Below are 20,106 nucleotides of genomic sequence, written 5' to 3'. Positions count from 1 at the left end.
GGAGGGAAGAGAAAGTAGGGAGTGGGGAGCACAGCACGGTCCCGCTCTGTAATTTACATGCAAGAGAGACAAAAAAAGAGGTGAGCCGATGCACAAAGGGGGAGAGAGAGAGAGAGAGAGACAGAGACATCCCAACGCTGCCATATGAGCATGCGGTTCAGCAAGATGGGCAACGACAACTAGCAGCCGCCACTGAAAAAAAAAAAGGAGGAGGGGATGCGGTCGGACGGAGAGGAAACGAAAACGACGGAGGGTGTAGCCTGCATCAACGGCGTTACTCTCGCCTGTACTGCAAACAATCCATTCAAACAACAGGAGAGCGTGAGGGAGGGAGGGAGGGAGGGAGGGGGAGCAAACCAAACCCAGCCATGCTCGTGCGGAGCAGGAAAGCGCAGCGACAGACAAGCCCACTCCTCCTCCGCCTCCTCCCTCACTCCCTTGTCCCCCTTCGCGACGAGCTTGTGGCGGCAGCGGCATCGTCGTCCGGCAGCATCGTCTCCTTTGTCATCACGTAGTACCGCTTCTGGAACTCGTTCAGGTCAACGGCGTACGTTGTGCCGTTGTCGCGGGTTTGAGTGTAGGCCACCGCTGGCAGGCTAGGAAAGAAGAATTCTAAGAGATAGGCCATCTCCGCGGCGGTGGGGGAGCCAGTGAGTATCTCCTCGATGCAGCGGCGCAGCTGCACTGGGGTGATGACTGTGTCGCGGTCTGGGTTCGTGAAAGAGTACAGGTCAGCCCGACGGCCACGGTAGGCACGCGGCATGGTGGACGCCAGTCGAAACATGTCCGCCCCTTTCCAGCACCGTGCGTCCAGGCGGGACTTTAGCTCCCGCAGCACCTTTGAGTGCAACGCACGCCGCTCAATCTCCTTCAGCTCGGCCTCCCTGCCGCCGCTTGGCATGCTGGCAATCCGCATAGAGCCTGCCGTTCTGTGCTCATCGCCGACAGCGTCCATCCACTTCATCAGGTCCACAGAAGTGAAGTACGCTGTGTCGCGCGCGGGGGCGATATGCGCGAAGATGGCAGCCGCGGCGCCCCTGTCTTCCGTGATCTGGAACGCCTTCATCGCCATCGTGAACTCGGGCAAACTGACAATACCGTCGCGGTCGCGATCGAGGGCCAGAAACGAGGCGACCCCAGTTCCATGGCGGGAGTGAAGGTAGCTGCGAAGCTCCGAGACGAGATGGTCTACCGTCACCATCGCCCCCGTCGCATCCGTCACCATTGCTGGCCCGTCAGCAGTGTCCTCCGGCAGCGTACCGGCGCAGCGGGCGTAGAAGGTGGCGGTGTGCGCGTCCATCCTGTAAAGCCGCAGCGGTAGTCCGTTGATGACGACCTCCTTGCCCTCACCCAGATCGGAGAGGGTGTAGTGCAGCACCTCGCCCGGCACGGCCGGCGGTTTCGGCGCGTTGCGTGGGCCAGGCTTCGGCGGAATCTTCATCACCTTCCTTCGCTTCCACATGCAGCCACCGTTGATGCCGGCCTTCGGGTACGCACTCTCATACACCATGAACTCCTGCGAGTTGGTGTAGTAGGTGACGGTGAAGCGGCGCTGCTCGTCGTCATGGTTGGCGGGGCGGGCGAGCACAGCACGGAAACGGAGTGTGTCGGCCGGCATGCCTTGCGCCGCTGCGGCGGCATTGACCGAGGAGACGGCGACGCCTCCGTCGGCGTCCCCGGCGTCCGCGGCGGTAGCTGGTTTTACCACCACACTCCTCACACTGTCTCCAAGAAGGCTCTTCGTTGGTGCCTCTGTCCCGAGTACCGTGCGGCGCGCGTCTCCCTGAAAGTAGCTGGACACATCGACGGGCGGCCGTAAAGAAACGCCGTAGCGCTCCATGAAAAAGTCGCGTGTGTAGTCATCGCAGTCGTACAGAAGGACTGAGCGGCCGAAGACGTTCAGCGTCACGCCGACGTCCAGATCCACGTCGCGGTAGTAGGCGTCTGGGATGCCCATGTCCGGCTCGCGCTGTCCGTTCACGCGATGTGCAAACGTCAGCTCGTTCGCCTTGGCCACCGAGCCACTCTTGGGAAGCCAGCATCGCGACAGGTACAGGCCCTGGCAGCTCTCTGGAGAGCTCTGCCGCTGCAGAATAGCCATGGAGTTGTCCTCCACAAACAACATTACCTCCAGCCTTCGCAACATCCCACCAGGGACGCTGTCGCGCTCGTCGAGGATGGCGTAGAAGCGGAGCATCTTTCCACCGTCGCGGATGAAGCGGACGGAATGTTCCACCTCATCGGCGCTATAGTCCTGAGACAGCAAGCCAAACTTGCCAGACTTAAGCCGCTCCTGATATCGCCCGTACTCGGACATAAACAGGTCGTCTGGGCACTCCACTGGCGCCCCCACCTCGATGCCGAGGGCTGTGAGGAAGTTGCGTGTGAAGTCGTCGCAGTCGTACAAGAAGAAGTCCGTGGCGTTGAGCCGCACCGAGTCCCCCACGTTGAAGAAGTTGAGGGACACGTACTCCTCACCAGGGAACTGCTCTCGCTGCCGCGGATCGGTGACCACCTTCTGCCGCTTCAGAAACACGCCGCCGTCAAGCCCGCTGTTGATGATGCGCGGCTCCTCGATGAGGATTGTGTCGTCGACGGGGAAGAAGCTAATGACCACCTTGCGGTGCCAGAACGAGGCTGCCCCCGCCTCGGGGGCCGGCTCGTTGAAGAAAGCGTAGAAGCGCAGCACCTTGTCATCCAGTGTCACGTGGCGCAGATCCGCAGCAGCGCGAGCTTTCCGCGCGGCGGCGTTTCGGTGAGGGGACGAAGACGTCAAAGCATCGACCAGCTGCTGCGCAGTGCGGCACATGTCCGGGGCCGGTGCTGGGAACGTGCTGTTTCGCGTGGCAGGAAACACGCGCGTGCCGCGGAACTCCGCCTCCAGCTGCTGTGGCTTGCCTTGCTTGAAGCGAAACGCCTGGTCATTCCAGTTGTGCCCCACGCGCGGGGGAAGCAGCTGCGGATCCACAGCGCGAACGTACTCCTTTGGCACGTTGCTCTGGTTCGCCATGGAGAGGCGGAGCTGCGGATCGGAGGACATGAAGGGCACAGACACACACACACACTGTTGTGGTGCTATGCTATTGGAGGAGAGGTGTAGCCGTGCACGTTTCGCGTGCGAAGGCGCTGGACGATAGCAACAAGGGGACTAAGTGTGGATGATGGAGTTCCTCTAGTGAAGAAGGCACAAGAGTTAGTTTTTGTGCTGTTGTATGGTTAAGTTAGAAGAGAGGCAGCATGAAAAAGGAGCAAAACAGCAACGGCTTTCATGTATCGATGTGCGGGTATCACGGTGCGCACGAGGCATCGCAGATGATCAGCTTGTAAAGCCAGAAGCTGCGTAGTCAGCCCGTGAGCTTCTATGCCACTCCTTGCGCCTCCATCGCCACCCGCCCAGGCTCACCGCCGCCGACGTGACACCTGTGCACAAAGAAAACAACATAGTTCGGTGTCACCCTTCTTTTCATTGTCTTCCGTTGACTCCTCAGATAAACGTTGACCCCATCTGCAGTCTATTCCTCTGGAAGAGAGCCTCCTTCAGAGAAGCTATGGAAGGGAGTGATTAGCCGAAAAGCCGACACCATCTTCTTCGCTGTCGTGTGTGTCTCTTCTTCGGTGCTTAATAGAATAGCATACAGACGCTCGAAATACACAGACACACACACACACACACACACACAAACACACACAGGCGCTGTTAGAAGCCCCATACAAGCGCGTACACGGACGCGCACATATGCATCCGTGATGTCTGTGTACTTCCTCCACGCCGCAGCACATGGCTGCTCAGCGCGGAGTCGTTTGCGAGACGCGTATGATAGGAAAGGGAAAAGAAACAAGACAGTGCCAATAGAGATAAAAAAAGAGGGTGACGCACGTGACCAGTGCCCAAAAGACGCAGCGCGTCGTCCCACTCTTCCCCCCCCCCTCTTTTCCTAACAAACGCCTTTCATGTCTCCGTTGAGAAGATAGCGAGAGAGAGAGAGAGAGAGAGCGAAGGAAGGAAGGAAGGCGGGCGAGGGCGCGCGGAAATGCAGGCGTTCGGGGCCTTTTCTTCGGCTTGTTTCTTCGCAGTGATGGTCACGCCGTCTCCTTCCCCCCCCCCCTCCTAGTCTTTTGCCTTCGCCTTAGCCGAATACAGGCCAGCTTCGTTAGCGTCATCGCACCGTTGAATAGAGGAGCTACACAGACGTAAATAAAACGAAATCGTTGCACCACCGCGCCAGGGAGAGCGTGAGAAGAGAAAGGGGGGTGAAGACGAAAAAGGGAGAAGGTACCAAGCGAAGGAGATAAGAGGTGTGTGCGCAGCCACGAAGGCCCACAAACAACATCCCTTACTTTCCTCTTCACTACCTTCATGCAGGACGCGCATCTGCACCACAGCCTCGACGTCGTGTTTGAGAGGCGCAGCACTTTACTCGTGCATGTGAATCGCTGCTTTATTGTGCTTTACGATACCCGCCGACGCAAAGACACGGAAAAGATGAGGCAGCGTAGAAGTCTACTGACCAAAACGAATGATGCCAGCTGAAATCAGCTTGTTGATCTTCGATGAGATCCCGGAGTCCTTCATGTACTCCTGAATGCGCGTGGGATCGTTCTGCATCTCCTTCAACACTAGTTGCATGTAGCTATCTTGCATGATTGCCGCGATTTCAGGATCGTCCATGGCCCGGCGCGCCGCCTCGTCGCCATCCGCGGATTGGCCAGATGCCATCTCCTGAATCTTCATGATTGTGCGATACCGCCCATCCTTGCAGTCCGCATTGCTCGGGTCCACCTTGAGGCCCTCATCGTACGCCTGCAGCGCGCGGTTGTACTGCTTGGTCCAAAAGTAAGCATGACCCTTGCGCGCGTAGCCCTTAACAAAGTCGGGCTTCAGCTCAATGCACTTCTCCGCGTCCTTGAGGGCGTCGTTGAAGGCTCCAAGCTTGATGTACGCGGCCGCGCGATTGCTGTAGGAGGTGTGCTCGGCAGGGTTGCGCTTGATGGCCTCCGTGTACGCTGCCACGGCCTCGGGGAACTTATCCTCCTTGAAGTACTGGTTACCTTCGTCTTTCTTCTGCTTCGCGATCTCAGGATCGATGTAGGCTTCCTCCACCGCCTTTTGGTGCTCCTTCTCGCACTCCGTCAGCTTCTTGAGGGTGTCAGGGTTACGCCACTCGACAAGGGCGCGCTTGTAAAGGTCGATAGCAGCCTCGTACTTCCTCTGCCTCTGGAGGCACAAGGCGTTCCGGGTCATGAGCTTCGCAATGATTGTGTAGTCGCAGTGGTTCTCGCGACCGTGCTCGATACCGTGCTCGCACTCGGCGATGCACTTGTCGTAGTCACCCTGCTCGAAGTACACGGCCGACACGTTCAGAATGTATAAAGTGTTGTTGGGGTCTTTCACCTGCGCCTCTTGGTACTTGGTCAGCGCCTCCTCAAACTTCTTCGAGAGGTACAGCTTGTTGCCCTCCTCCTTGAGCGCCAGGGCCTCCTTCTCGTTGTCGGTGAGAGGCTTCTCCTCTTTTGGCTTCGCTGTCTCTGCCGCCTTCGCAGACGGACGTTCCTCCTCCTCGCCATCACCATCGTTGGGAATCTTCATTCCGCTCAGGTACATGAGCGTCAGGGCAAAGCGCTGGTCTTCCATGTACAGCCGGCCCTGCGAAGGGTCGCGGATGACGGTGTCTACCATCTTCACGTAGTCCGGCTGCAGCATAAGTAGAGACAGCTTGGGATTCTCTTGGATCTTGCGGAACGCCTCCGGGGTGAAGACGCGAGCGATGGGGTCACGTGCTTCGCGGGCCTTGGCTACCTGCACGTCCTTCACGCCCTGCGCGCAGCCGCTGTTGGAAGGGTCCACCTTGAGCCCCTTTTCATACGCGGCAATGGCATCGTCGTAGCGGCGCATGCCATGGAGAGCTGCTCCTCGGCGCACGTAGCCCTTGGCCCAATTCGGCTTGATCGAGATGCACTTGTCGGCGTCGTCCAGCGCGTCCTTGTATTTCTGCATGGCTGCAAAACAGGCGGAGCGGTTGCTGTAGAGGACACTGTTCTGCTCATCCAACTGGATCGCCTTTGAGAAGTAGTTCACCGCCTCCACATAGCGGCCGGCGGAGAACTCTTCGTTCCCCTTGTTCTTCAGCTCAGTTGCGTCCATTACGGAGAAATGTGCGGCAACGCACTGTAAAAACAAAATTGTTCGTAGACTTTTTTTTCAGCTTTATGTAGGATAGATGTAGCTGTGTGTGTGAGTGAGGGATGTGTATGTGTGCGATCGCCCGTGGGTGTTCACAGTGGTTCTGTTCAAACCAGCGAAGTGACGTAGCGGGTGCCAGAAGCATACACGGCACCACGGAAGAGAGGGAAAGGAGAGGAAAGGCAAAGCGAGCGCACAACGAAAAACATGATATGTGAGAAGGGCACCAGCAGGGTTTTGCGCACTCTCAAACGACAACAAAAAGAGACCTGCGGAGAAAGATGGTTTCCTGCGGCTCCACCGGTGCTGCTTATCCGATGGCACCGCCTTCACACGCACAGCCGGCGATCTCACACGGTGCACACTGTTCTCGACACTTGATCCGCTATCGCACCCGTGGTGCCTCTGGCACTAATACAATCGCTTTCGGACTGCCACACAAGTACTGCGTGCCCGTGCGTGTGTTGCATGCGTCTAGCCGCTTGTTGTTGTCGCTGTTGTTCTGCTTTGCCGGTGCTACACGTGTTAATCAGCTTCATATAAAAAGTAATAGCTTTGTACTAACTCGAACAAAAAAAGGAGAGAAGGAACGAATCAGGAAAGAAAAGCGAGGGAAGCTCTCTCTCTCTCTCCCCCTCCCTCCCTCCCTCATCCTCCTTCTGTTCGCGGTGCCTTAGATGGTGCGTGCATATATATATATATATATATGTGTGTGCGGGTGTGGGTGTGGGTGTGTGACATCACTCACCTCCACACGCATACACACACGTGCCCACCCCGGCACTTCCTAAGCTGTGTAAAGACGCTACCCAAGGAGAATGTCGAGAACCAAAGGAAAGAAGGGAATGAGACAGACGCCGCTGCTATCAGCAAACGCGAAGAACTGGTGAACCGACAAGGACAGAGATGAGCGACAACGATGAACGTGAGAAGCCACGTGTCGGGACATCCTCGCACGCTTTGCGTACTGCAGCAGCGGGAAACAGCATGACACCCCTTTTAGTGAGCAGCCCTCTTCTCCTCTACCGGCGCATCATCGCGCTGGTGAATTCGGGCCTGCAAAGCCAGCACCTCCTTCAGAAGCCGCTCGCGGTCACCGTCACCGGCAGACTGAGACGCCTGTGGACTGTGAGCCGACGCCTCAGCGGCCTTGGAGGACTGGGTCTGAGCCATAATTTCACGCACCTCGTTCACAGAGCGCAGCCGCACCGGCAACAAGCGGCGCTCCTCCAGCGGAGACCACCACTGGAAGCCTGAGATATCCACCTCGAGCTCGGCGCGATCACGCACCTCAGGGCACCAGTCCATGTAGCGCCACACGCCCAGCTGACCCTCCAAGTGCTTGATGGTGAGGCGCTGCATAATGGCCTCGCGAGCGAGCACCGGCTTGAAGCGCTCGAGAAGATCAACAAGGTCGTCAAGGCGCTTATCCTGCACCGGCTTGCGGTATTGCTGCAGCACGGCCTCGATCTGGGCCTCGTCGCGCTCCATGGTGTTGGCGGCAATCGTATCGTAGCGAATCCGCTTCTCGTTCACCAGCTCGCGGTCCGTCACGCTGCTGTACTCTTCCCCCCAGTTAATCTGCGGAGCGGGGGCTTCGGGCAGACCCTGCTCGGCACGCTTGGCACGGTACGCCGCCAGCTTCGACTTGGCCTCCACCTGGCGCTTCATCTGCGCGAGCTTCACCTCGTCCTCAGGGGTGTAAACAACCCACCTCGCAATCTCATTAAAATCATACTTGCCATCGTCTTTGTGGTACGACCAGAGAGCATGGCGGAGGCAGCGCTCCATCAGTGCGAGCTTGTCCATTGGCTGATCATCTGTGGTGGGCTTGCGCATCTTCTGTGCACCGCCCAGAAGCGCCTCGATCTCCTTTTCGAGTTGCTCTATGGTGGCGGTGTGCTTGCGCGTGTAGGACGCAGGCGCCTCACCCTTGTAGCGCCTGATCATCTCGATCGCGATCTTGGTGTTCTTCTTGATCTGCTCCTCCTTGGAGACGGACGCGAACGGCACGGGAGGAAAGTACATCACAGGCGCTGCCCCGCAGATGGAGCGAACGCACGGAGTGCTCAGAGCAGGGGCAGTGAGACGGCGCATGGTCAAAACTTAACAGCTTACGGCCTACTGTGCCGAAGTGCGCATACCCATCGCATTTTGTGGCAGGGCATTTAATAAAAAACAGGAAACCAGTAATAGAGAAAAGGCAGGGCAGTAGTAGAAAAACCTTGAAGGTTGAAAGTCGGCCAAGCCTGTAAGACAGTCGCAGTCCTGATGCACACATAGGGCGTTAACCTGCAATCGTCGAAAAAAAGTAAGAGAGAAGTCGCGATTCGAAAACTACGATGCACCCAACTTCCTCTGTGAAGCAGTACGCGTGCTCTTCTTTGTTGGCAGCCCTTTTGAACACTGTATTCACATCGTCTTCTGATTGCCGCAGCCCATTTTTTAATCTTCATTCTCTGCCAGGGGGCATGGGTCCAGCCCAACGCTGCCCCCGGGCCGGTCGCACGCCCATCGCCTGCCGCAAAGCAACGCTAGACACACGTTGCGGCGGTGCGCCGACTCAGTCACCGGTGCGCACCCTCGGCCCCAAACACCGCCCACCACCCGCCGAGCAGGGCGCCTCGCAGCCGCTCACCCATCATGCCGGCCGCCCCCTGCTGCATCTCCCCTCGGGGTGGCGCGGGCTCCCCCACCAGTGGGCAGTGGGGGCCAGCTGGGACACGTTTGGGCCACGTGGGCACCCTGCTCGCCACACAGATGGCACAAACGTCTGCATAGTCGCAGCTCTCTCCGGCGCAGCGCCATCAAGGAGCTCACCGCCGGCATCAGCAGCGACACATCGCTCTGACCTCACCACGTCGCAGGTGCTTGGCCCTGTCACTGCCAGCAGAGGGTCGGCACTCGCAGGGGATAGGGGACCTGCTTGACTCCTCCAGAGGGAGTGGGTGCTGGGCCGCTACGGCACGCTGAGATGCCATATCTCATGATAGGCTTCAAAAACGCCAGCAGGGAGAGAAAGCGAGAAGCAGGAACATCAAAGGTGCAACGATACATTTAATGGGAAAAGGGTTCAGAATGCTATCCCCACAATCAGCGTCTTCCAAGCGAAGTAAAACTAGTGGAGCTCCAATGTAATGTGTGAGAATATGAGAAAAACAAACTTGACGATGGTCTAGAAAAGATTTACATCGCGAATGCTCCAAAATAATGACTGGGTGAGCAAGTGTAGAGGGTATACTTCAAGAGTGGAACTGAAGGACAAACCAAATGCTTTCCGTTGCAATCATTTCGGATACTGAAGCTGACAAGCGAGAAAGAAAAGCTCGTTCGTCTTTACACCTACTGTTCACAACTAATCGGAGGAAAAATATCGAGTTCCCGCCACGACAAATCGAAAAAAGGGTCAAAGTATGCTCACAAGCATCCTGTGAAGATCCCCAGTGTGCATATCCCCTTAATAAAGGTGCGGCTCTGCTGCTGGTCGGAAAAAAGAAATAGCAGAGCTGAGAGGGCGCAACAAAAAAAAATTGCTTGATGGAGATTCAGAGAAGACGGACTGAAAACCGTCCCAACGGTGAAAGGGGAGCAGAAAGTTGCTTGTGCTCCTCACCAAATCGTCATTTCCATTCCCGTGGTTTGATTGCGGGAAGCTTGACGGATGTTATTTTCGAAGGAATCCGTAAAGTCGTTCCGTCGCGTGTAGAGGCCTGCAGGGAAGCTTTTACCTCACCAACAGTCCTTGCGTCCTGTGTATTGCTCCACTTGCATACTTTCCGATTGTCAATCGGACACACGTCGCTAAATTCAGAGAGCCATTTAAATCCGCACTTGTGGTGCATTATGTGGCCACAAGGAAGTGCAATGCACCTGTTGGACGCCACGAATCTACGGAGACACACCGGGCAACTATCATTTTTTCTTGGGCACACGCTAAAATACTCGACTGACAGGTTACTGAGCTCCTCTTCCCCTAGAGGTTTCCTCTTGTCGTTGTCTAGAGCGATGAGTGCGTCATAGTCTTCCGGGTTAATCTCACGGTATTGTAAATCTCCCATACTGTGAGACGCCACACTGCATGTCGACGGTGCAGGGTTGACCAGCTTGCTGCAGCTAAAAGGGTGCGAAGGATGAGCCTTGCACAATGTGTAGCAGCGCCTGCACAAACAGTAGTCAGGGCAAAAGAGGCATGTGTAGTTCTCCGTTTTGCAAGGCACGCTGCAGTTGCTGCAGCAAGTATCACTTTTACTTTCAGACCTCGACACCATTCCACAACACTTTGGACAGGTGTTGCAGTTGCCTCTTCCGCTTTTCGATGCCAATTCCAAGCACAGCTGATGAAAGTGAGCGCCGCATTTTTCGCATGAGCCGACGCTACCCGTGCTCTCGCGGCAAAAAATGCATTTTCCTTCATCCGCTCTCTGGTCGATAAGGTCACTTAGCTCCACCTCATTGATGTATCTTTGCCATACAATCGGATTTTCCTCACTTACTTTGAAGAACAAGAGCAGAACGGAAAGAGTATGAGCGCACGGCTGTGTAGCGCCGCAGGAGCACATATGAGGATTCCCAATCGTGCAATTATGATTCTTTCCTTGGATATCACAAACAGCAAACCTTGTCGGGTCATTTAGTGTCTGTATGACCATGCGAGACTTTGTAGCGGCACTAATTCGCTTCCTAATCCTATCGGGGCACTCTCCGACCCACATCTGCCTCTCTGTCATCCCATCCAAGCCACACAAACGTTCGCTTTTCTATTTTCGCTTTTTGAAGTTGAAAACAAAAGCTGGAGTTGATGGAGGAAAAAATGAAAGAGTCAGCTACGAGGAGGGAGAAGCTTTGCGAACTCGCTTGCGTCCGCTTGCTGTGTCACACTGGCACGGCACCGTATGAGTCGTCTGAGACGAAGAACCTGTCGGGTCGTCGCCAAACAAACCAGCATAAGAATATACATGTAAGTTATAGTGTCTGCTTTGCAGCATTTTCTGTCTTTTGTAGATGCTCGTAATGCACAGAAGCCAGCCAGATTAAGAATGGCTCCCTTTTTGAAAGGAATCTATGACAAATGCAAGACCTTGCTTTACGATCGTTCTCGCCGCACTTGGCTCAGCCTTCGCCAGTCTTGTTTTCACTGCCACTGTGTCATGTTTCTTGTGCTGAGATTTCCCTTCTGGAGGCATCGCTTTCGTGCTTTTGCGCTTTGCCTTCATCTTTGCACGCGCGAATCCGCGACCCTTCTTCTCAAGCTGCTTGCGAAAGCCGCCTTTGCCGCCCCCGCGACACCTCACAAGAGCGAAAAGCGAGTCACAGCTGTCTATCTCCTCTCGCACCGCAATGAGCTTGCTGTTCTCTTTCACATAGAGTTCAAACGTTTCTGGAGAGCGATCCGTTTGTTTAGAGAGAGCCTCCAGAATTGCATCCTTTGTGCCCTGCAGAACCGACAAGGAAATTACTTTCTGCACTGGAAGCAGAGTGCAGCAAAGTGCAGGCGGCAATCCTGTGGTCATTCTTCACTCTCACGCGGAAGCTGCTAATCAATTGAGAACCTTTCAGCTACGAAACGACTAGGAATCGTTCCTTATTTTTTGCAGTCAGAAAAAAAAACGGTATTGAAAAAGTTTCATTCATTACTGCATGTAGGCTGAAATCAGTTCTTGTCCTACACCAAGGAAGTAGGCTCATTCTCCTGTAATGACGACGACCACCGCCGTGATGCTTAGGTGCTTTTCGGCAGACTGCGTTTGATTCAATCAAGAACACCTCAGTATGGTGGATTACGGAGGCACAACGATCACTTGAATATTTTTCTTCCCTTACTCACTTTCACTGGTGCTTACGAACCGCCACCTCAACCATGAAGCCTACCGGTCCGGCATCCTAACATTTTTACATAAAATAAGCGACCCTAGCACGCGGTACACAAGATGATACTTCCCATTTTCGTTCCATCACAGTGACGCGCCTCCCTTCTTGACATAAGGGCATCTCAGCGTGCCGTAGCGGCCCAGCACCCACTCCCTCTGGAGGAGTCAAGCAGCTCCCCTATCCCCTGCGAGTGCCGACCCTCTGCTGGCAGTGGCAGGGCCAAGCACCTGCGACGTGGTGAGGTCAGAGCGATGTGTCGCTGCTGATGCCGGCGGTGAGCTCCTTGATGGCGCTGCGCCGGAGAGAGCTGCGACTATGCAGACGTTTGTGCCATCTGTGTGGCGAGCAGGGTGCCCACGTGGCCCAAACGTGTCCCAGCTGGCCCCCACTGCCCACTGGTGGGGGAGCCCGCGCCACCCCGAGGGGAGATGCAGCAGGGGGCGGCCGGCATGATGGGTGAGCGGCTGCGAGGCGCCCTGCTCGGCGGGTGGTGGGCGGTGTTTGGGGCCGAGGGTGCGCACCGGTGACTGAGTCGGCGCACCGCCGCAACGTGTGTCTAGCGTTGCTTTGCGGCAGGCGATGGGCGTGCGACCGGCCCGGGGGCAGCGTTGGGCTGGACCCATGCCCCCTGGCAGAGAATGAAGATTAAAAAATGGGCTGCGGCAATCAGAAGACGATGTGAATACAGTGTTCAAAAGGGCTGACAACAAAGAAGAGCACGCGTACTGTTTCCTCAGTTATTGCCTCGACCACCGCAAAGGAGAGATCCGAGGTCTCAGGCTTCCACCGCTCCCCCCCCCTTCCTCTCTCGGCATCCGTGATACGCCGGCATTTGCGCAAATCACAAACCCCGGGGGAGCGCAACCATGAGAAGGGGGCCCCAGCGCCCAGGCCAAGGACGCCACGGCACCACGGGCCTGGAACCCCCCCCCGCCCCAGCGCGCGGGGGCAAGGGTTCTCGCGGGAGGGCCTTCGGTAGAGAAAGGCCACCGCCATCACGACGCCGCGCCCCCAAAGCACCCCCACCCAGCAAATGGCGAACCGCGGCCTTGGCAGCGCAGTCGCACAGTAACAGCACAGTAAAGCGCTGTTCTTGGCCAGGACTCACCCAAAACCCTCGAGTCATGCGGGCGCTGCCGTCTTAAGTCTTTACCCCATTCAGTTTATGAATGTTACTGTTTGGAAAGGATGGCCCATTGAAGAACCCAAGCCGCACATAATTAGGGTAATGGTGAAAAAGCCACCCGCAGCGAAGCCGGCCATCCCAACGCGGCGCTGGAGTCCAGTACCGGGCAATGAGGAAAGCCAAGTGCCTGCAAACCTACATTTCGAGGTCGGAGAGTGCGACGCAGGATCCGGCGGATAGGGCCCACGTGGCGGTGGAATCCCGGAGTGTGGACAGCCCACGCGCATGCGCCACCCCACCGCCCCCCGCGGGAACGCACGGCACCATCATCCACTTACGTGTTCTGGCGCCGAACGCTTCTTTTGCGATGCGGCAATGCGGCGCTTAATTCTGGGCCTATCTCTTTTTCAATCCGAACGCGTGATACGCCCCGCCTATGGGAAACCAACAGCGTTTTTTTCCCCTAGGCCAAAACACAACCGGCCCGCACATTCCACCCTTTCGGCCCCGGACGGTGAAGTTGGCCACAAACCAGTCGAACGCCGTGCCATTGGCATGGATACGCGCCATCATACTCCAACCTCCGCCTTCGGGTCTACCCACACGGTTTTTCACCAAGGGCGCAACGGGCAGAGAAAAATGCCTTTTGCCGCTGCCCCAACACCGAGCCCACACCCGGACCCAGACCCCCTCATCCCACAGCCAGTTGTACTCCGCAACCTGTCGCTCGCAATCTGGGCTGCGATTCCGTGTATGGAAGCACTTACTGCAACACCGCCCAGGCATCTTCATAGAGAATAGCGCACCCAATACGCTGGAGCTCCGCCACCCGAAACGCCACAGCGCACCATTCGCCCCAGCACCCCCCCCGGCCCTGCCCAGCCCACGGCCCACCCCACCAGCACCAAACCGTGTCGACGATTGTGCAAAACCGCTCCTTCGGTGCGCGACCACCACTACGAGGAGTCCCCCGAGCGTCTGTGGTGTTTTCCGGCCTTGAAGAACAGCGTTGCCACAGAACTGCCGACGCCAGCGCTGCAAAGGTCGTCTTCACCGCCCCCCCCCCCGTTTCCAGTTTCCCCGCTAGTTGTTTGGACTGCCGGACCCGTTCCCCCCCGCCGGCGCAGACCATTCAAAGCGCCTCTCCCCCCACCGTTTCGAGATAAGGTGCTGCCTCGGTTTTGCGTTCCGACCACCCAGGAGGGGAGCTGTCGCCGGCGGAAGAAGCACGCGAGCCATCGGGGGGAAGCTTTCGCACACAGAACAAAGATCTCGCGCATTGGAGCGTTAAGCGGCCACTGGCGGCGCATCTCTACGAAAACCCCCAAAATGATTACCCCAGAAGTAAGTTTGGGGATGGGGGTAAAAAGGCTATCCACGTGGTTTGCGTTTTGAATGTTTTGCTTCGTGCCGTGTGCGGTGTGTCGGTGCGCGAGCATTGTCAGGAAGGATTTGTTTTGTTTCCGTTGTGGCCCCCATGGCGGTTTAAATGGGGGGCGCCTATTGCCCTGATGCTTGTGGGGAACGGGCCGCGCGAATTTTTCACCCCTGCCCCGTCTATAGCTATAGTGGCTTGCCCCGCTGCGGGGCCATATTTCGGGCGCGCGCGCGGGGGACCAGGCGTGCACTTTGAACGTGGCATTGTTTGGGCAGGGGCTTGTGGATATTTGAAGTCAGCAAACTGGGGTAACACCACCCGGTGCTTTCCCCGGATCTGTCGTTTAATTTTTTTGCAGCGGCCCTCGCCCCTTTCAGGGAAAAGATGCCGCACACCATTGCGTCGCCCATGCGTCCGCGAGTTGGTATCCCAGGAAGGCGCGAACCCTCCCAGCGACAAAAGGCGAGGCGGTTTCGGCAGAGGCGGCGTGCGAAAATGCAAGCCGCACCAGGGATACGCTTTTAGAAGTTCTCAAAACAAAATGTGCGGCTCCGGGGGCGGGTGGTGGGTGGGCGTTTTTCGCTGCCCTGGGGGCACGGCTGGGTGGGGCCCGCGGCCGCCGCCCACAGGGCCGGCCTTGGTTTTGGAGGCCACCAGCCACAGGCCACACCCCGTTACAATGAAAAAAGCCGCACAATGCGGTAACAAATGTCGGGGGCTGGCCAGCGCCAGCCTGTCGACGGGAAAAAAAAACAGCAGAAGGGTGGCCGTTTGTTGGTGAAAAGGTGGTTTGCCGGGTGCGGTGGCGGCGGGCGGGGGTGGGGGCGTCTGTGACGACTGGGGCTTTTTGCTGGCGGCTGGCTGCCTTCTTTTGTGGGGGTTTGGCGGGGGCGCGTTGGGGCCGGTGGGAGCGGGGTGTGCCGGCGAGCACAAAAAGCCCGCCCTTAGGCCGGCGCCAAAGCCCATGTGGCGCCCAACGACGCCGGCGTAGAGGCACGGCCACCCACCTGGCGCGCGAGCGGTTTTTGCGCACAGCCACATTCCGCGTGTACACCGCGTATTTTTCACGCCCCCCCCCCCTTTGCAAGGATTCAGGCTTTTGGAAGGGGTGCGCGCGAACAACGGCAAAAGGGGGGAGGGGGGGCTTTGTGAAACCGGCAGGGGCAAACCCATTTATATTTCTGTGCGAATGGCGCTCGGCAGCGGCTTTCTCGTAAATGGCGGGGCTGGTGGAAATGCTCGCCGCGCTGCCTGCGCAAGGTGTCCCCCTGGAAGGGTCGGTTTCTGGTGCTTCTCGGCGAACGTGGGCTTGAACCCATGCTCCGCGTATCCGCTGGATCTCCTGCAAGTGGCCCCGTGCCGCGCGTTCTTTTTTGGGTTGCGGGGGCGCTGGCGGCGGTGCGCCGCAGGGGGGGGGGTTGTTGGCTGTGGCCTTGGCCCAAGGGGGCCGAAAAGGACGCCCTGGCCACATTCCCCCCCCCCCCCCCACTTGGGAAAAACGGAAACCCGCCCCCGAAGACTCGGTGCGCCACACCTTGGCCAGCGGCTGCACGGGGTCCCCCCTCCCAGGGTCTTTTCCCGGTGCCCAGGGGGCGTGGCCCGCGGTAAACCGCGAGGAGTGGGGGGCCTTTTTTGTGAGGGTTGCGCTTCCCAAAAGCCCCGGGGCGCCGCAGCACATTTTCCGCGCTACTCTTGAAAATTAAAAAGCGAACCCGTAAGAAAGGCGGCTTCGGGGCGTGTTTTCGGACCAGCGAGGGCAGGCCCCACAGGCCCCCAATAACGCAACCCAAGCTTTTTGCCGCAGGTCGTTTTTCTGGCCGATAGGGGACAAGTCCATCATTCGCCGCCATCGCCGCCCACGGGGTTTTCTGCTCTATTTCTGTCGCGTGCGTGGAAAGCCCCCCCCCCCTCAGTCCACTTTCTGCTCATCCGCAAAAAATCTTCTCGTACAACCATTGTGTGCGGTGGGTGTGCTTTCTCAAAGGCCCCGCCGTTGCCGTTAAGTGCCCGCTCAAAAAGTCCAGAGTCACGTCTGAAATATGTGCGAATCACTCACACCAATTTCCCGTTGGGATGCAAAGCGGGGGGGGGGGCTTCGGCGGGACGCGGCGGCCCCACCCTCGTTAAGCAAAGATCCTATTTTCGTGGTCCACAGCTTTGCGTTCTCCTCCAACAAATGGGGAAATGTTTTCTTGGCGTTCTGTGTCGCCTTCCATTTACCATGCTTTCAAGAATTGAAGCCGAAGCCAAAGCTGCTTTTTCGCCTGCAAGCGCATATAGTTCAGGCTTCCAATACCCAGAAGTAACAGACCAAAAGCAACAAGGACAAAAAATTCACAAAAGAGGGTGGGGATGCTTTCTCCACAGCCCTGCCATGGTTTAAAGATCAGGGCATTGCGTTTTGACTTGGTTGACATCTTTTCCCAAGCGCCGCAAAGGCTACATCTGGTTATGCTTGCTCAGAATGCGTCCTTCCTTCTTTTTGCGAAGCAAAAAGCTTCTTTTGCGTCAGTCGCTTAATGGCAGCAGACGGGCCCGTCGAGTCGATATACATAGCGTCTGCGTCAGGAAATTCTATCTGGCGCTAAAACCTTGGTGTGAAGGTGGGGGTGCGGCTCGTTTCCTGAAGGCTCTTTCAAGCCTGGTGGTGAAGAGGTTTTGAGAAAGGGGGAAGGGGCTGGGTTTTCAGGTGGTACTTTTTTTGCTCTCAAAAATAATCTTGAGCAGCGCAGCGTCGTTCTACATGTGCTGCAACGCTAGATCTATAATTTCTTTTTTCAAACGTCTTAGCTATCTGCCAGGGGGCACGGGTCCAGCCCAACGCTGCCCCCGGGCCGGTCGCACGCCCATCGCCTGCCGCAAAGCAACGCTAGACACACGTTGCGGCGGTGCGCCGACTCAGTCACCGGTGCGCACCCTCGGCCCCAAACACCGCCCACCACCCGCCGAGCAGGGCGCCTCGCAGCCGCTCACCCATCATGCCGGCCGCCCCCTGCTGCATCTCCCCTCGGGGTGGCGCGGGCTCCCCCACCAGTGGGCAGTGGGGGCCAGCTGGGACACGTTTGGGCCACGTGGGCACCCTGCTCGCCACACAGATGGCACAAACGTCTGCATAGTCGCAGCTCTCTCCGGCGCAGCGCCATCAAGGAGCTCACCGCCGGCATCAGCAGCGACACATCGCTCTGACCTCACCACGTCGCAGGTGCTTGGCCCTGCCACTGCCAGCAGAGGGTCGGCACTCGCAGGGGATAGGGGAGCTGCTTGACTCCTCCAGAGGGAGTGTGTACTGGGCTTTGCCACCACCTTGAGGCGTCCCCTGTCGTCAGAGTGGTTTTCTGTCGGTTTTTCAGGAGCGGCGAGCTGTTGTTTGGGCGCGGAGACCTGGTCACTGAACATTGATAAGTTCTGCCTTCTGTGCTGATTTCACTGTTGCGTGCGTTGTTGCGTGCAAGGGCGATAGCAGAGTTGGTGGACGAAAGGATCCAAGAAGTGAGGTCGCCACGTCGTGTACGTAGCTGATGCCGACGCTGTGACAGAAAAAATATTTTGAAAATTCATCAGATGTAGTGAAATGCGTGAGGGGGTATTCTCCTGTTGGAGTAAGGGAAAGAATGCGAATGGCCTGCGCTGCCTTTGCGTCGGGCGCCGAAGATGGAAGAAGAAGCACTACAGTGCATCTTTCTCTAGCATTTGACGGCTCACTTGCCCCCCCCCCTTTTGTGCCTGCACGCCTTTGGTGCCAAGTTGCGTTTCGTCTGCGAGAAAATGCTGTCTTCACATCCAGTGCGCACAAGCTTCGAGTTGAACCTCTCACCTTCACACGCGAGTAGCTCTCGCTCTATCATGCGGGAGGGCGGGGTGGTATAAGGTGTAGGCAGTAAATATAGGTGATGTGGGTACGTGGATCTTGACAGGGGCAACGGGGGCCCCTTGAGCAGAGAGCGGATTCATGATATAGCTGCTTCCTGCTGTGGTCGAAGGGCACCAACATTGCCTGATAGCTTCCTTATGTCTGACGCATCATCATCAGCGTATCAAAGGGTCCCACAAGCGGTAGAGGCGGAAACACTGGCAAAGGCGGAATTTATCTTGAGAAAATGAGAAGTGTGGAACGCTCGGATGGCCGAGCAGCTTGCTTCGGAAGGTACTTTGCCTGCAGCAGTTTTGGGTTGTAAAACCCCACACAGTGACTGTTTCTACAGGGTGTCAGGGCTCTCAAACCGAAGCATTTCAAGAGTCCAGCGGAAAAATGCGCGAGGGTTCTCATCACTGCAGAACTACGCTCCGAACCCATCATTGCATTGTTTTTTCCTGCCTCACGCTCCGCGCAGTAGAGTTGGGAGTGGGGTGCCCACGTTCAAAGTTGCGGATCGTCTTACTGCAAGCGCGGAGCGCCGGCGATACCGTTCGAAATCCGCAAATGACAGCCGGGAGCTGCTCTTTCGACGGGCACTTGAATTGGGCGACTGGGTCGGTATCGGTGTTCTTGGCGGAGCTTCTGTATCACTGGCGCGCCACACAGCGCCGCTGCTTAGGCCTTTGATTGCTAAGATGGGCCAAGAGTCCGAGCACACTCGACATGGGGGTGCAATTCAGCACAACGAAAGTGAAACAGACGCCGACAAACGCCACCAGCTTACAATTGCGGGGGAGTTTGTGGCTCGATATGATGAGCGGGCGAAACAAGTCAAAGGGCTCATCGAGAGTAAACAAGGGTCATCTACTCTGAAAGCTCCTCTCTCCAGGGCAGTAAACGGGGCAAAGAGTCACCTGTGAGTGTCAAATAGTCTTATTCAGTGTGGTGTGGGAGTACCTAGCCCATCGAAAGGGCCTCTGCATCTCACAAATTCTCAGCGCATATCCTGTACTGTGAATGGTGTCCTTCGCATAGACTTAGAGCTCGACCCCTTCGACCGGCATGACGAGAAACTTAGGGTTGAAGGTATGAAAACCAGTAATAGCTTCTTGCGGGATAGTTTTTCGCCTGAGTAGTACATTGGGGTACCGTTAGACAGGAGTGCTCTCAACATTCTGTTCGTTGATCATCACGTCGACGATGACTAGCTCTCTGCCTATGGTGTCGAGTTGCCACTCCGTGAAGACTATCAGGCACATGTCTTGCCGGACTGGAATGAATCTAGGAGACGTTTTACACCTAGCCCTCTGGAGAAGTCCCAAGAGCTCTTGTAGAGCAATTTCACTCACTCAGGGTGCACATTTTTTTTTTTGTATTGCTCATCTCTCACGCATGTCTTCACTATTATTTTTGCTTTTTGTTTTCGGTATGGTTGCTTGGTTTTCTATCGTTTGCAATCGGATGTGACTCTACCTCTCTTTCTTATCGTCTTTGTGCAGTTCAGCGTCTTGGACTCGAGCTTGTGGATCCCCCCAAAAATTAGCTTTTACGATTCGACTTCTCTATTCCCCAGATGTCGGCCTTGCATCGACTCGCTTACGCAGGCTGTGTGACCGCGAGGCACAGCAGCTCCGTCGATTGGAAGCAGGAGTGAATCTACATGTAAATCTTATTCGCCTTCTTATAAGGTTTTTCTC

The 20,106-nt window shown here is 56.7% G+C and overlaps 4 protein-coding genes across 4 annotated transcripts; all 4 read right to left on the bottom strand.

The window, feature by feature from the left end:
* Positions 1–430: 430 nt before the first annotated feature.
* LMJF_08_1120 (conserved hypothetical protein) lies at positions 431–3,040 on the bottom strand (the record flags this gene model as incomplete). Its single annotated transcript, XM_001681089.1, has 1 exon — positions 431–3,040. The coding sequence occupies one exon, from the start codon at positions 3,038–3,040 to the stop codon at positions 431–433; it is 2,610 nt and encodes an 869-aa protein (XP_001681141.1).
* Positions 3,041–4,501: 1,461 nt separating this feature from the next.
* Positions 4,502–6,142, bottom strand: LMJF_08_1110 (stress-induced protein sti1; the record flags this gene model as incomplete). Its single annotated transcript, XM_001681088.1, has 1 exon — positions 4,502–6,142. One exon carries the CDS (start codon positions 6,140–6,142, stop codon positions 4,502–4,504), a length of 1,641 nt encoding a protein of 546 aa, XP_001681140.1.
* A 1,038-nt stretch (positions 6,143–7,180) lies between these two features.
* Positions 7,181–8,278, bottom strand: LMJF_08_1100 (conserved hypothetical protein; the record flags this gene model as incomplete). Its single annotated transcript, XM_001681087.1, has 1 exon — positions 7,181–8,278. One exon carries the CDS (start codon positions 8,276–8,278, stop codon positions 7,181–7,183), a length of 1,098 nt encoding a protein of 365 aa, XP_001681139.1.
* Positions 8,279–9,801: 1,523 nt separating this feature from the next.
* LMJF_08_1101 (conserved hypothetical protein) lies at positions 9,802–10,893 on the bottom strand (the record flags this gene model as incomplete). The annotated part of the gene is made up of 1 exon (XM_003721731.1): positions 9,802–10,893. One exon carries the CDS (start codon positions 10,891–10,893, stop codon positions 9,802–9,804), a length of 1,092 nt encoding a protein of 363 aa, XP_003721779.1.
* Positions 10,894–20,106: the final 9,213 nt, after the last annotated feature.

Source organism: Leishmania major, chromosome 8 (assembly GCF_000002725.2).
Source record: "Leishmania major strain Friedlin complete genome, chromosome 8".
Taxonomy (NCBI): Eukaryota; Euglenozoa; class Kinetoplastea; order Trypanosomatida; family Trypanosomatidae; genus Leishmania; species Leishmania major.
The sequence above is the reverse complement of the archived record's forward strand: the minus strand, read 5'-3'. Positions and strand labels throughout refer to the sequence as shown.